The sequence below is a fragment of the Bos indicus x Bos taurus genome, chromosome 16, assembly GCF_003369695.1.
Source record: "Bos indicus x Bos taurus breed Angus x Brahman F1 hybrid chromosome 16, Bos_hybrid_MaternalHap_v2.0, whole genome shotgun sequence".
In the NCBI taxonomy this organism is placed as follows: domain Eukaryota; kingdom Metazoa; phylum Chordata; class Mammalia; order Artiodactyla; family Bovidae; genus Bos; species Bos indicus x Bos taurus.
In genome coordinates, this window is record NC_040091.1 from 78,595,173 (window position 1) to 78,611,787 (window position 16,615).

The 16,615-nt window shown below is 48.1% G+C and overlaps 1 protein-coding gene across 4 annotated transcripts in view; it reads left to right on the forward strand.

The window, feature by feature from the left end:
- The first annotated feature begins 318 nt into the window (after positions 1-318).
- CAMSAP2 (calmodulin regulated spectrin associated protein family member 2) overlaps positions 319-16,615 on the forward strand; it is a 97,238-nt gene continuing 80,941 nt past the window's right edge. For 2 of the 4 annotated variants that reach the window (XM_027565814.1, XM_027565816.1), the window contains exon 1: positions 478-616. In XM_027565814.1, coding sequence (XP_027421615.1) covers positions 478-616 — 139 coding nt within the window. Of the gene's footprint in view, positions 617-16,615 lie in introns of all 4 variants that reach the window. The other 2 variants (XM_027565813.1, XM_027565815.1) reach the window with 2 other exon arrangements.

Below are 16,615 nucleotides of genomic sequence, written 5' to 3' on the forward strand. Positions count from 1 at the left end.
GCCCGAGCGGCGGGCTGACGGCGTCCGCGCGGCGGCGGAGGGCGAGCGCGACGAGGGGGACTGCCGGCGCCGCAGGGACTTTGACGTTCTCGGCTCCGTCAGCGCCGGGCGGGGGCCGCCCGACTCCCCCGACCGCGTCGCTCCGGCGAGGCCCCGGGGCTCCGACCGGCGGGGCGCCCCTCGGCGGGCCGTGCGCGGAGGGCGGCGCGATGGCTGGACGGCCCCCGCGACGTGACCGCTGAGGACGCCCCCGCCGCGCCCGGGCCCCGCCGCGCCGAGACAAAGGGGAGGCGCCCGCACGCGCGTTCGCGGGAGGCTCGCGGGGCGGCCGGACGCGGCGTCGCCTCGCCCCGGGCCGGGCGCGGGGCCTGCCCGATGCTCTGAGGGGCCCGGGGACTTCGGCCGGGACCCCGACCCCCCGGCCCCGCGGCCGGCCGCGCCATGTGAAGGGTGGGCCGGCGCCCGGAGCGCGTGAGGATGGGGGATGCCGCGGACCCCCGGGACGGGAGGAGGACGTTCATTGTTCCGGCCATCAAGCCCTTCGACCACTACGACTTCTCCAGAGCCAAAATCGCCTGCAATCTGGCCTGGCTGGTGGCCAAGGCCTTCGGGACAGGTAGGCGGTGGCCGCCCCATGCCTCCCTCCCCCGCAGCTGCGCGCATCCAGGTTTTGTTTCCGTCCTCTGGTCCCCCCCTCCCCGCCTGGCTCGGCGCACAGGCTCGGGGACGCGATGGGCGATGCGAGGAGGAGAAAGGGGGGGTAGCGCGGGCTTGCTCTTCAGTCAAGAGCCTCCGGTTTGGGCAGGTGGGATGCGCCAGATTTCTTTCATTGGATAGCAGAAGTGGGTGTTTGTTGTCCCCCCCCCCCCCCCCCCCCCGCCAGTGACCAATTTTGTCACGTTTTCACACGAGGTGGTTTTAATTTGTGGTATTTTCCTCATTGTGCTGCATTCATTTCCCCCGCAGTCATAGCTGTGATTACAGCGCCGAGAAATCTGAGTTGGTTTCGTTATTATTGGAAGGAGGTGGCTTGGCGCACAGACTACGTTGATTCTGACATTTGTAACCATGGCTGCGAGTCAGGCTCCGTGGGCTGTACGGCGGCCCCGGCCGAGTGCAGGTTTTTAGTTTTTGTGGTCCTTCTTTAAGCCTGTGTCCTCCGTACACGGTCCAGGCTCTGTTAGACCAGTTATTTAAACCCAGTATTTAGCTTGCTGACTGTCACGTACTGTTTTCATTTCGTGTTCAGACACATTCCTTTTCCCAAACATTTTGGTTTCATAAATTAAAAGAAACAACAACTCCCTACTGTGGGATTTAAAAAGAATTTTTTTTTAATAGAGTTTTTTGAGGGCATGTGCTGTTGACACAAACTGTATAGCGCAGTGGAAGTCAGACACTCCCGCCTTAACCCAGTCTTTGCAAAATAACAGGAAAAGGGCCTCCTGTGTAATTCCTTGGCTGGTGCTTTAGGAGCCCCTGTTGTGGAGCTCTGAAAGATATAGCTTTTCACTCGGAGATTTTTCCATGAAGGTGGTGTCGTCTGATAGCTTTGAGTCATTCTGTAAGATTTCTGTGCCCTAGTTAATAAATTTTGGATATGTAAAATATCTTTTGAAAAGTTTCTTAATATACAGACTTTTCTCCAGATGTTAAATACAGGTTTTTGTTTTTTTGTTTTTTTTTGAGGGGAAGAGGATGGCTTATTTCCAGTTTTAGGATCATGAAAATATGTGGGTAAATGGTTTAATTCATTCTTAACTGTTCAAACATACACAGCTGAATACATACACAGGCGACTAGCAGGACTGCATATTTAGTTAACTAGCGAATGAATCTCAGCGTTTAGAAAATTATTTAAATTACTTTTGAGGGAAACTTCATCTTACCTGGATTTGATGTTTATGACAGCTTTTGTTTTATTTGAATTCTAATGCTTTGTATTGAAGTAGAAAGACTTTAAAGGTTTTAAAACTGGCATCAGGAGTCAATATAATAAAAAATTTACTTTGAAATAATTTAGATCTTAGAGATTTTGTTGAAACTGAATGTGTAGAGTAACACCTGGGAGGAAACACAAAGTGTTAGAGTATTTTTGTTTCCTGAAGCTAATACCCATTTAGAGGAGAAATGGAAGCTATCTAAGTGTTTAGAAAAGATGGAGAAAGAGAAATATTTCCACCGCTGTGGAAAAGCGGTGTGTACAAAATGGAATGCAGAGGGGATAGCAAAAATATTTTCTTTCCTCCTGAAACTGGGAAGAATCTTGTAGTACAGCTGTCCATGTTGCCCTGGATTCATGAGGATTCCTGACCAGAAAAAGGCCTGCTCTCTGGGTGCATGTCAGGCAGGTTTACTAGATCCTGGACCTCTTGAGGAGCAGGCGTTGAACCTGCTTGGAGGAGAAGAGAAGAGGAAGAAGCAGAGCACCCGTGGAATGTGTTGTGTGCAGGAGGTGTGTGAGATGCTGTGCATTCTGTTGTACGCTCAGGGCCCACAGCAGCTCTGTGATGTAGGTAAAAATGCAAGGTCCCCAGTGGAGAGAGAGGTTAAACAGCTTCCCCATGGTCACACTTTGAGTAAGGGCAGGCATAAGCTTTGACTTGAGTGTCTGACTCTAAAGGGTTGGGTGTGGGTGGAACAGGCACACCTCTTCTGTGTCTGATGCTTCAAACACACTGCTCTGTAAGTCCCACAGCATCCCTCTAGAAGGATAGTGTTCTCGTTTCACAGATGAGGGAACGAGCTCAGACCCGTTCGCTCAAGATTAAACATCTGGCAGGTCCTGCAAGCCTTTCCTCCTTCCGCCACTTTGCAGAGTAAGCCTCTTATCTGCCAGGTGTGCAAAATGTCCATATAGTACACGTTGAAAGTCTTATTTACTTATTTGTTTTCTTTAAATAACGGCAGATATTACTCTCAGATGGTTTAGATGAATGATGTTGGCACTTATATTTGTCTTGGCAGCGATTGGCATGGATAAAAGTCATATTCAAAATGCAATGAAAAACAAGCTTAAAAACACCATGAGAAAGTCCCTTAGTGAGGAGAAATCAGTGTATTATTATGAGGGTTATGTATGTACGTTTTGTTTATTCTTATTCAACAGTCTTTCAAAGTATAAATTTATATGGGGTGAGTAGAAAAAAGGTAAGGTTTCATTTCTTTGGATATAATTTTCTGCATTTGCTGCAGACACTGTTTTATGACACGTGTTAGTAGACAGCATATTTCAGAGGTATTGCCTAGTGGTATTCAGTGAATCATTCAAAACACTAGCTCTCTTTTAAGTTATGACTTATGAACATTCCTTCTTTAATGATGGCATGTAGGATTCTCAGGTCCTGATTTAGTCTTTTTCTGTGAGAAACTTTCTAACTTTTGACATATTAAATTTTAGAGCTATATATCAGAAAACTCATTTAAGATGATAGCTGGAAATCAATTGTGGGCATAGAATGAAGTTATTGAACTTTAAAAATAAATAAAGCACTGGCATTGTAATACCTAGAAAGCAGATGGAGTATTTACTTAATTTGAGATTGAAATCATACTCTTTTTCTTTACACTGAAAATGTTCCAAATAACCCAAATCTTAATAGTTTATTTTGTGGGAGGAGGCAGATACAACTTCGATCAAATGAAAAATAAGTTTGTTTAGGTGAATTTTAGTAAACAGGTAAGATGCTCTAATTACTTTAAGCAAATTGCAGAAGGGAAAGTTGAACTGTGCTGTGTCTGGTGTATTTGAATAGCTTCATCCATTTATGCAATGGTATAACTTTGCTTTAAGTTCGCAAAGTTCTCACATTTGGAGTTCTTTTTTCTTGATCGTGTAACCTGGGCAATGGCAGTGAAAATGCCTCTTCTTTACCCTAACACTAGAGTCCTAACCACTGGACCACCCGGGAATTGCCAGCATTTGTTCTTCACTTGGCATTGAGACCCACTTCCTGGTGTTGCTTTATCGTTTCAACCTCATCAACTGTCTTCCTCCCTTTCGTACCATGTAGTGTGTGGTATGAACTACAGAATATATATATAGCAGAGTATAAAATCATCTGCTCTTATGTGTGTGTGCTAAGTCACTTCAGTCATGTCCAACTCTTTGTGACCCCATGGACTGTAGCCCACCAGGCTCCTCTGTCTATGGGATTCTCCAGGCAAGAATACCGGAATGGGTTGCCATGCCCTCTTCCTGACCCAGGGGTCGAACCTGCATCTCTTAGGTCTCTTTCATTGACAGCCAGGTTCTTTACCACTAATGCCACCTGGGAAGCCCATCTGCTATTATCAGTTTAGTTCAGTTGCTTATTCACGTCCAACTCTTTGTGACCCCATGGACTGCAGCAACGCCAGGCCTCACCAACTCCCGGAGCTTGCCCAAACTCATGTCCATTGAGTTGGTGATGCCATCCAACCATCTCATCCTGTCGTCCCCTTCTCCTCCTGCCTTCAATCTTTCCCAGCATCAGGGTCTTTTCTAATGAGTCAGTTCTTCGCATCAGGTGGCCAAAGTATCGTAGATTCAGCATCAGTCCTTCCAGTGAAAATTCAGGGCTGATTTCCTTTAGGATTGACTGGTTGGATCTCCTTGCAGTCCAAGGGACTCTCAAGAGTCTTCTCCAACATCACAGTTCAAACACATCAATTCTTTTGCGCTCAGCTTTCTTTATGGTCCAAATCTCACATCCATACGTTACTACTGGAAAAATCATAGATGGTCCATTGACTAGATGGACCTTTGTTGGCAAAGTAATGTCTCTGCTTTTTAATATGCTATTTATCTGCTATTTTTATTTAATATGCTTTTTTTATCTGATACTATAAATACTCCTTATTATGCTTCTTTGTGTATCCCAATACATTTTGTCAAAATCCTGCATGAGACCCGACTCTCATGCACGTGTGAAATTGTGCTCTCAGTGGCCAGCACTGTGGTGAAGGGAGCCTGGAGCAGAGAGGCCGGTTTGGGAAGTTCTCACAGGAGTCTGGGCATGAGGTCGTGAGAGCTGAGGTGGCAGCATGGAAACGCCGGTAATGTTTATTGAGTTCTTCCTGTGTGTCAGTCTCTTTCTGTGTTCCATCTCATTTTGGTCCTCATAACAGCCTTGAGAGGTGGAGCTGTGCAGGGTCGCTGATGAGGAAATGAGGCCCAGGGGTTCAGGGCCTCGCCCCACACCACCCCGCATACGACCGTGTGTTCTGTGCCTGTTTTCAGCTGCCCTCTCTACCACTGTCCTGTATGGGTAGGAGTCGGATTAATGGAAAAGAGGCAAAGGTAGCAAAAACACTGCTGAGACCTAGTCCCTGGTGTTTCTAAAGGGCTGAATTTGGAATGCCTGGGAAGGGGGCGAGGTCACTTGAGGTTGTAAGGAGAACCGGGTTACTTGAGCTTTGCTGTCGGAGACTGAGAGGGTGAGTCAGGTGCCATTGGCTGAGCGGGGAGCGGCCAGTGGGAAGGGGAAGTCAGCTTTGTTCTGGGGAACCTTGAACTTGATGTGTTGGCCAACATGTTATCTGAGAAATCCAATAAGGTAGGCAGCTGTAAATGTGGGTATGGAGGAGGGTTGACCAGGCGAGGCTACAAAATAGCAATTTGGGAATCTTCTGTGTATGAAGTGTCATTGAACTGGGAAGGAGATGAAACATAGAGGGAGAGAAGATTTGAGACAGAATCTAGGGTAGTGAACACTGAGAATAGTTTCGGGAGGAGGCTGAGGAAGAGAAGTCGGAATTAGAGCAATCCAAGTTAGGGGGAGAATTAAGAAAGTGTGAAAACACTGAGGCCCTGGAAGGGGAAATTTTCCAGTGGTGGTCTTCTTAGCTGGGTCAGAGGCTGCAGGTGTATAAACTGGGCCCGTCTTCTGAGAGCTTGTGCTCTAGTACAGAGGTATGGTCAGTGTGTAACCGTAGCAGAGTTCAGGCGAAATCCTGGAGCTGCGTAACTGGCCAGTGCCCTGGAGAACGGAAGGAGCTGGGGGCGCTGTGGAGGGCACTGGCATTCCCAGCGGTCTGTGAAGAAAGCCGGGGCAGTGGAGATGGTGGGGACCAGGGAGGGGGGCCGGCCGAGTGGAGAGTAGGCGTGGCAGGCGGAGCCCACCGTGCATGTGCAGGCAGGGAGCCCAGAGCCGGGGGTGTCAGTGCAGCAACAGAGACCTGAGCTTGCAGGAGGCCTCTGTGCTGAGTGCAGGAGATCCAGCTTGAAAGGTAAGGTGGGATTGCTCGAGAGGCCACATTAAGGACTTTGGTATTTATTTAGTAGATAAGTAAATTATCCTAGGCATGTTAGATTTTTTAAGAAAGCCACTATAGTTTATTGAACACATACTTTGTGTCAGGTATAGTTCTGAGCATTTTATACGCATTATTTTTTTAATTCTGAGAACGACCCTATTAAGTAGATACTGTGTTTCTTCATTTACAACTGTGAGGCAGGGGTCCCTGCTGCAGCACAGCTGGATGGATCCTTCCTTGTTGTGGGCAGCAGCCTGTGCGTCATAGGAGTTCAGCAGACCCACTCCCAGCTCACTCCTTCAAACTACTTTCTAGCTCTAAAATGGGGAGTACGAACAATTTTTAAGTACTTTAGGCTCTTGAAATAAAATATATCTGAAATGGCATTTGTCCTCAGCAAAGGAAAGCTTCAAAGTAGACGGTTTCACTTTTTTTCTGCTGGCATTTTACCACTTCTTTCAAGATTCTCTCTCAGCTTCTTGTTTTCCATTCTCTCTCATTTTTTTTTAAAATGACATTCAAATTACGAGATTGCTGACTTGTACATTTTTCCCTGATTGGTGCATTTTGTAGAATTTTGTATTTTAACAGGTTCTGAACAGCAGAACTGTCCTTTTTTTTTTTTTTTTTAAAGCTATCTCCACTTTCTTTTATGGGTTTTAGAGGGCTTGACTGTAAGTCCTTGAAATTTTACTTTTGATACCTCATATTTTTTGAAGAGGTGAGACAGGCAGAGATTCACGAGTCCAGAGGTACAGAAGGCAGATTTAGTGGGAAGTCAGCTGGACACAGGGAAGGAAAGATGATATTGTGGGGAGTGTTAAGAGAGATTTTTCTTTTTTTTTTACTTAGGAATGGCCCCTACTCCAGGGTCCTCTCATGTCCCACACAGGCCGGGGCTCTTCCCAGCATCACAGAAAGTGCTCTGCTCTTCTCTTACACCCTTCTTTCTCTTTAAACAGACAAAGCTGCTCAATGAGAGGAGATCTCAGGTATATACATCAGCAGGAAACTTCCATGTACTCTTTACCCAACCTCCACAGTCAGCAGCTCATGGCCAACCTTGATTTATCTGTCCCCTTGCCCGTCTTTTGAAGCAAATCCCTGCCATCCAGTCATTTCATCAATAAATGTACGAGTGTCTCCAGAAGTCGGGGCTCCCTTTCTTTTTTTATTGGCGTTGAGTTGCTTGGCAGTGCTGCGTTGGTTCCTGCTATGCACAGAGCACTGAGCAGAGCTCCCCGTGCTCACAGCAGGCCTCAGTGGTTACCTGTTTCACGCGTGGTACCCACAGTGTGTGTGTGTCCACCCCAGTCTCCCCGTTCGTCCACCCCTCCACTCCCGTCCTCAGTGCCCTTGTTTTGTCTCTATGTCTGTGTGTCTGTTTCTCTTTGCAAATAGGTTCACCTGTACCGTTTTTCTGGATTCCATATATGTGTGTTACAGTACAATATTTTTCTCTTTCTGACTTACTTCACTCTGTGTGATGGTCTCTAGGTCCATCCATGTCTCTGCAAAGACACAATTTCATTCCTTTCTATGGATGAGTCATACTCCCTGGGATATATGTGCCACATCTTCTTAATCCGTTCCTCTGTCAGCGGACACCTAGGCTGCTTCCACATCTTGGCCGTTGTGAGTAGTGCAGCCGTGAGCACTGGGGTGCGCGTGTCCCCCGTTATCGAGGGGCTCCCTTTTTAAATGTGACTGAAGTCCCGCCATCATCACACCGCTCTACCTCGCCCTCATGTTTTCACTCTTTGTCTTCCAGTTCATTTGTTCCAGTCAGTATCGAATTAGGGCCATCTTTACAATTTTGTCTCTCTCTCTCTTCCCTTTTTTTTTTTGGCCCCCTGTATTTCTTATATACTGACAGCTAAATTTAGAGAATTAAATGGATTCATGTTTGATTTTTTTTTTTTTGGCATGCTTCATAGATTTTGTACTTCCACCAGGAGGCACTTAATGTCTCGTTATTTCTCTTTCTGCCATGACTTCTTCATTTGTTACTTGGAATATTCTTCCCTGAATTAAGTGTCTGGGTACCCTGGGGGAAATGTCCTCGATGAACCCTAGCCTCCAAGTGCACTGCCAGGCACCCACCCCAAAGGTCATGGAGCAGAAAAGCTCACAAACCAGGTCAGAGTGCTTATGTCACATGGTTTGTTAAATCAGTCGACAGAAGTGAGGGGAGAGGTGGGGTGGGTTGACACGTGTAGGACAAAGTGAACCCCCTGCGCTTCGTCCTGAGCTTCGTCCACCACTTTCTGCTATAGCAGCCTCACCTACAGATGGTGTGCTCACACCAGTCGGAGCCGAGGTTGGAACACGGAGGCCCACAGTGACGCAGGCCACACGCTCGCTCCATCAGGGAGGCAAGGGACAGCATGCCTGCCACAGCTTCCCCACGCGTCAGGCATGTCGGGAAGCCTGCTGAATCGGAGTGGGTCTCATGCCTCTAGGGCAGAGGATGCATAGGCCAGAGTGAGTATCACCAATGGGTGGCTCGCTTAAGCATTCAGACTATGAAGTGTTCGTGTATATGTAGTGTTCACTGCCTGTTGTTTGTTTAGTCTCATGCATATTTAATTATCATAAATATTTATGGAATTCCAGCTGAGCTATTTAAAATCCTAAAAGATGATGCTGTTAAAGTACTGCACTGAGTATGCCAGCAAATTTGGAAAACTCATCAGTGGCCACAGGACTGGAGAAGGTCACTTTTCATTTTAGGCCCGAAGAAGGGCGAGACCAAAGAGCGTTCACACGATGGTACGGTTGCACGCATTTCACATGCTAGAGCACTCAGAATCCCTCACACTAGGCTTCAGCAGTGCCTGAGCCAAGAACTTCGAAATGGACAAGCTGGGTTTAGAAGAGACAGAGGAACCAGAAATCAAATTGGCAACATCCGTTGGATCACAGAGAAAGCAAGGGAGTTCCAGAAAAACATCTGCTTCATTGAAAATTCTTAAAGAGTTGGGAATACCAGACCACCTTACCTGCCTCCTGAGAAACCTGTATGTGGCTCAAGAAGCAACAGATAGAACCAGACATGGAACAACGGACTGGTTCCAAATTGGGAAAGGAGTACGTCAAGGCTGTATATTGTCACCCTGCTTATTTAACTTATATGCAGAATACATCATGCAAAATGCCAGGCTGGGTGAATCATGAGCTGAAATCAAGATTTCTGGGAGAAATATCAAAAACGTCAGATACACAGATGATACTACCTTAATGGCAAAAAGTGAAGAGGAACTAAAGACCCTCTTGATGAGGGTGAAAGAGGAAAGTGAGAAAGCTGGCTTAAAACTCAACATTTAAAAAACTAAGATCATGGCATATGGTCCCATCACTTCATGGCAAATAGAAGAGGAAAAAGTGGAAACAGTGACAGACTTTATTTTCTTGGACTTCAGAATCACTGTGGATGGTGACTGCAGCTATGAAATTAAAAAAGACACTTGCTGCTTGGAAGGGAAGCTATGACAAACCTAGACAGCGTATTAAAAAGCAGAGACATCACTTTGCTGACCAAAATACATACACTTCAAAGCTGTAATTTTTGCAGTAGTCATGTACGGATGTGAGAGTTGGACCATAAAGAAGGCTGAGCACTGAACAATTGATGCTTTTGAACTGTGGTGTTGGAGAAGACTCTTGACAGTCCCTTCGACAGTAAGGAGATCAAACCAGTCAATCCTAAAGCAAATCAGTCCTGAATATTCATTGGAAGGACTGATGCTAAAGCTTAAGATGAAATACTCTGGCCACCTGATGCAAAGACCTGACTCATTGGAAAAGACCCTCATGCTGAGAAAAAGTGAAGGCAGAAGAGGGCGGCAGAGGGATGAGATGGTTGGATGGCATCACTGACTCGATGGGCATGAGTTTGAGCAAACTCAGGGAGGCAGTGAAGGACAGGGAAGCCTAGTGTGCTGTAGTCCACAGGGTCGGAAAGCATCGGACACGACTGAGCGACTGAACAACAGCATTGCCTTTCTGTGTGCATATGCTGCTCACCACTTACCTTTACGCGATACATTCCTTGAGTTCTGTCTATGGCTAACAGACTTTTTATTTCCTAGTAGTTACCTATACTTCAAATATCTTTAAAGTTTTCGCATCTATCTTACAAACCTATGCATTTTTTTTAGTAGAACCGAATAGTCTTTAAAGTAAAAGTGCATTTTCTAAGGTAAAGGAGAGACAGGAAAACTGCTCTGTTTTTGCCGCTTACTGAGGGGAAATTGGACCAAAGTGATGGGTCAGTGGCCCCTGAGAATCTGGAAGGGAGTGAAGAGTAGGGAGAAAGAGCACTTTGAGCTGTGGTGACCGGGGTGTCAGAGGCTGTGCAGGGGACAGGAGCGTGGTCCCGAGGCTGCGTGGCCAGCAGAGGCACTGTGTGATCCAGGGATGCAGGCAAGCCTAGGCCACTTTCCTGGGGGTCAGAGGAAGGCGCTGAGTCCTTGAAGAAATTGGACATCATCGAAAGCCCTGAGGCTTGGTGTGGTGTGTCACCTGATCAAGTTTGCCCACGGGAAAGAAGCAGACTCTGGCTACAGTAGAGAATGGCTTGGAGCAGGGCAAGAGTGAACATTGCAGAGACAAATGTCGGAGAGAACTGATGCTGAGTACCAAAAAATTGACGCTTTCGAACTGTGACTACAACTGTGTTGTAGTTCAGATGCAGAGTCCTGAGAGCGGGACTGGGAGGTGTGCGTTGAGACTGTGAGAAGGGAGGGCTTTGGGTTGGGCGTGGTGATGGGTCTGATCTGGGGCTTGAGGGACTGGGAGGCGGCAGTGATGACGCCCAGGCCCCAGGCTTGTGCACTTGGAAGGTGCTGTGGGTCTGTGATGTGAGGACACTGGGAGAAGACTGATTGGGGCGTTTGGAGGTTTCATGACTTTTCTCAGCATAATGTCAAATGTCTAAAAATAGTAGGAGTTCCCCAATACCCGTCACCCAGAGTTATCAGTTGTTGACCTTCTGTCCCGTTTGTTCTATGATTCTTTCCCTTTCCCTGACACAAGTACACGTGTATGTATGTATATATACATCAGATCAGATCAGTCGCTCAGTCATGTCCGACTCTTTGCGACCCCATGAATCGCAGCACACCAGGCCTCCCTGTCCATCACCAACTCCCGGAGTTCACTCAGACTCACGTCCATCGAGTCAGTGATACCATCCAGCCATCTCATCCTCTGTCGTCCCCTTCTCCTCCTTCCCCCAATCCCTCCCAGCATCTGAGTCTTTTCCAGTGAGTCAACTCTTCGCATGAGGTGGCCAAAGTACTGGAGTTTCAGCTTTTGCATCATTCCTTCCAAAGAAATCCCAGGGCTGATCTCCTTCAGAATGGACTGGTTGGATCTCCTTGCAGTCCAAGGGACTCTCAAGAGTCTTCTCCAACACCACAGTTCAAAAGCATCAATTCTTCAGCGCTCAGCCTTCTTCACAGTCCAACTCTCACATCCATACATGACCACAGGAAAAACCATAGCCTTGACTAGACGAACCTTTGTTGGCAAGGTAATGTCTCTGCTTTTGAATATGCTATCTAGGTTGGTCATAACTTTCCTTCCAAGGAGTAAGCATCTAATGAATTAGAGACACTGTATCCTCTACCCCTAAATGCTTCAGGCTGTCTCCTAAGATGAACAGTAAGTCTCAGATAATCTGAAAATCTTAAGAATCGGGAAATTTAGCTCGCCGTTACATCATCTAATCCCGAGTTCAGCTTTGCCATTGTCTTCGTGTCCTTTGTTGCCCCTCTCTTCTCTTCGCAGAGCCGCCCGGGACCATGCGCCGAGTTTAACTGGCTTGTCTCCGTCCGCTCTGTAACCTGGGTGGCATGTTGTCTGTCCTTGTCCTCACGGTGCTGGCGTGGTGAAGCCTGCACACCCTGCTGCGTGCAGGGCCGGGCGTCAGGTCCCTGCCTCAGGTGCTGTATCTTTGCACGAGGAGGCTGGTCCCCGCAGGGCCACCCCCTGCCCCCTGGTCCTCTGCCGCCCATGACGGGGTCTGGCCGCTGGCAGTGTCCCCGCGGGAGCCCCAGGCAGTAAGAAGGACCAGTGCACAGAACCTTGCCCCGGACAAGAGGCGATGGAAACCCGGGAGCTGAGACGCTTCCCTGCACCCCTCCCGGCACCTGCTGCCAGCCCGTTGTCTTTGGCTTTCTTCCCTCTTGTCCTCTGATGTCTCCTCTCTTTCCCCTCCCTCCTTGCCTGCACCCCCTCCACCGCCCCTTCTCTATTCTCTGTCTCTCCGGTGGCAGGTGCACCTTGGTGCCCCCTGCCTGGCACCTGCCCTACCTTCCTGGGGTCCTGGGCCAAGACACCCAGGAGGCACCTGAGGGAAACCGCTGGGCAGCCCCGCACTCTGGTCCCCCACCCTCTGTGCTCCCAGGATAAGACGGCTGGGGGCGGGGTAGACGTGGGAAGTCCCAGCTCTCAGCACCCCCGGACTGTCTCAGCCTGCAGTGCCCATTTGTTTCCTTTATTAAAATGTGTTTTTATCTTAGAAAAACTGTAGGCCACTTATTTTACAGAAGGTCCCTCGATTTGGATCTGTCAGCGTGTCTTCGTGATAGAGTCAAGTTAAGCAGGTCGGGCAGGATGCCCACAGGAGGGTGCTGTGTCTCCAGTGGTCGTGTCACAGGCACACGGTGTGCATTCGGTTGGTGAGGTGGACTTTAATCTCTTTCTTTTAAAAAAATTGTTTCTTTTTGATCACGCTGGGTCTTTGTTGCTGCATGTGGGCACTCTAGTCACGGTGCTTCTCTCGTTGTGGAGCACGGGCTCTCGCTGCACGAGCTTCAGTAGCTGTAGTACGTGGGCTCAGTGGTTGTGTCTCGAGGGCCCTGGAGCGTGCAGGCTTCAGGAGTTGTGGTGCAGGGCTTAGTGATTCCTCCTCAGCGTGTGGAATCTTCCCAGACCAGGGATCGAACCCGTGTCCCCTGCATTGGCAAGTAGGTTCTTATCCACTGTGCCACCAGGCAACTCCAGACTTTGATCTCTTGCTTCAGGTGGTATCTGCTACTTTTCTCCACTGTGAAATTATTGTTTTCCATTTTTAATTAAGAAGCAATTTGCAGGGAGATAATTTGAAACATCCTGTTCATCAAACTTTGGCCCACTGACTTAGCAACCACAGTGATTCTTGCTTGAGTCAGTTATTACCCTATTTACTGTATCCCATTTTTAGTTGGTATTCTGCTACAAGGAAGAGTTTTCCCTTCTTTTTCTTTCACACACTTACTCATTTATTTGCTTACAACAGGATGGACATTCTTGTTTATTCAAGTGGGTTATAGTCGTCTGTTGTCATTATTTATTTGATGTTCAGATTGTCTTAGGTTTGGCTGATTGGAATCTCCTTCCAGCGGAGTCCTGCGAGCTGACACAGTCCCCTCATTTGTTGGCTCTGATACTTCTTGGCATGCGCGCGCATGCATTCTTAGCTGAGCGTGTACTTTGCTGTTCCAGCTCGGGAGGAAGCAGCCATTTCTTGAGGAGTCCTGGTTGCTTTCGTGGGAGGGTCTTAGAGACCAGGATGAAGGCGCACTCTTGCTGCTTCTGGGGTTCGGCAGACGTGACCTGAGGCTCGGGCGCTCTGTCGCCGTCACAGGTGCGTGTCATGCGTGTGCTCATGCTGACACTTCCCATCTGAGGCCAGCTCCACGGAGCTTGCCCTCACATTCCCCTCGCCATGTGCGTTACTTCCCCTGTTGCCCAGGAACCTGGCTCTGGTCTTGGGGTTGAGGTTCCCTGCGTCCTGGAGGCTGGTGAGGATCTGCAGCTTGGAAGAGGCCCTTGTGTCTCTCAGGGCAGTGGGAGGGGTGGGTGGGGACTTCACACCTAGGGTGCTGCGTGGAGAGACGGGGAGCCCCCTGCCCGTGCTGTGCTCCAAGCACCCTTCTGGGTGCTGATGCCAAGGATGGGGAAGGGCCTGCTCTCCTAGAGGCTGCGGTGTGGAGGGAATAGCAGACCCGGATATCATGGGACAGCAGTCATGAGAACAGGTTGACCGATTGACCGATGGGAAGGGGGGTCTGGGGATGACGGCTCACAGCTCCCGTGGGAGGATGAGGGCCAACTGGGTGGCGTGAAGCCCAAAGACTCAGTGTCTGTGGCCCGCCAGCCGGCCCGGAGGGGCAGAGGTTGAGGTCCAGAGCCGGGGAGGCAGACACCTGACACATGTGGGCAGCGGGAGGCGGCCTCAACTCGGGGAAGGGATGACCGCACTCAGGGGCCCCCGTCAAGTAAGATAGGGCTCCAGAGCGCCAGCCTTCCCCACTCTGCCATTCTGCCTCCTGCTGCTGGTGAATTAGGATAACTGAAAACGACTCAGGTTTTAAGAGGGAATGCCGCTGCAGAAGTCATGTGGCCTAGAGGGAATTCTCAGGGCTTTCAAAGCAGATGCAAGGAGTAAATTGGGATTGCTAGTGCAGAATCTGGGGCTTGAGGGGAAATTTGAAATCTGCGCATATCTTTAGAACAAGGCCAATGACTAAAATTTTACAAAGTAACGTTTTGAACCATCAGACGTCCATTGCATGCTCCAGGTGCATCGGGCACTGAGCTGCTGCGGTGTGAGTTGTGGGAATAAGAGACCTGGGCCTGGGTGAGTCCCTCCTTGGCAACAGTGGGTTTAGCAACGATTCGTCATTTTGATAGGCGGACTCTTTGTAACTTAATCTTTGATTACTGATACTAGGAATTTTTTTTTTTTAATATTACTGATCATTTTTTTGTCTTTTGGTTAATTTAGAGTTCAGGGTCTAGGGTTTACTTTCACTTGGAGTTTTTGATACTCACAAATTCTGTCTTAGTAATTGTCTTAGACACAGTTTTTAGATTTGGAAATTAAGGCAGCATTCCCCTGGCTAAGTAGTGACATTTCTGAAATGCACTCCCCTAGGGAGAAGGCAATGGCACCCTACTCCAGTCCTCTTGCCTGGAGAATCCCAGGGATGGCGGGGCCTGGTGGGCTGAGAGTCGCACAGAGTCGGACACGACTGAAGCGACTCAGCAGCAGCAGCAGCAGCATACCACCCAAGCAGCCACTGTTTAAGGAGATCTGAGTCGCTTGCTGGTGTGTGGGTGCAGCCGTTACTAGTGCTGACTCAGCTCTGTGGGGAAGGGCCCTGAGCAAGACCCTTGCTGTGCTCTCTGCCGGTGCCCAGGCCTCTCAGGTGGTGGTGAGTTTCAAAGCCTTGCTCTAGCCAGAATTGATTTATAGTAACATGAGCGTGGTAGGTTTTCGCTTAAGTCCTGGTACTCAAGAAAAACTTGTCTCTTCCCCTTTGCAATTCTGGGAGTGGAGTTTCAGTTTTCTCAAGTATTAATTTCTTATCTTCTTGGACTCTGGAGATGAGGGGGAGGGTGAAACTTCTTATCTTTGATTTTGCCTATTTATTTTCTAATACGCAGTTTCAGTTCATTTGTTTTAAAATGTGATACAACTCCAAACTGTTGTTTTAAGGAACGACAGTTTTGTACTGTTTGCAAAATGATAGACATTTTCGACGTTGTCTTTTCAGCATATGCAGTTCTTGAAGTCTTGCTCTTAAAAGTGACCTACTTTACAGTACTCGGCATGCAGTTCTACATTCTTTAGGGATGGAATGATCGGTTTTGTCATGTTCTTAACATTCTGAGACTTGCTATTGCTCCTTTCCCTTTTCCTTGCATTGAAATTTTTTGAAACTTGCACTTTCATAACTTAGATTTGTGGGTACATCATAGCACAATGAAAATAACCCCTAAGCTGTCCTCTTCTACCTTCCAGTTTGGTGATCCTGGCAGACGTCGTTATTTTTGAATCTGTGTAGCTACATAGTTTAGAGTTAAGACTCTGCATTTATCAGCTGTGTGCCTGTGGCACAGTGCCTTTCTTGAGTTACTTATGTGTAAAATAGGGACGAGGATTGTTCGTATTGAAAGACAGAATGCATGTTTATGACAGGGCTTGCATATAAAAGCCCTTATTGAGTATTCAGTTCAGTACAGTTCAGTCACTCAGTTGTGTCCGACTCTTTTCGACCCCATGAGTTGCAGCACGCCAGGCCTCCTTGTCCATCACGAACTCCTGGAGTTCACTCAAACTCACTTCCATCCAGTCAGTGATGCCATCCAGCCATCTCATCGTCTGTCATCCCCTTCTCCTCCTGCCTCCATTCCCTCCCAGCAAGTCAACTCTTCGCATGAGGTGGCCAAAGTACTAGAGTTTCAGCTTTAGCATCATTCCTTCCAAAGAACACCCAGGACTGATCTCCTTCAGAATGGACTGGTTGGATCTCCTTGCAGTCCAAGAAAACCACAGTTCAAAAGCATCAATTCTTCGGTGCTCAGCTTTCTTCACAGTCCAACT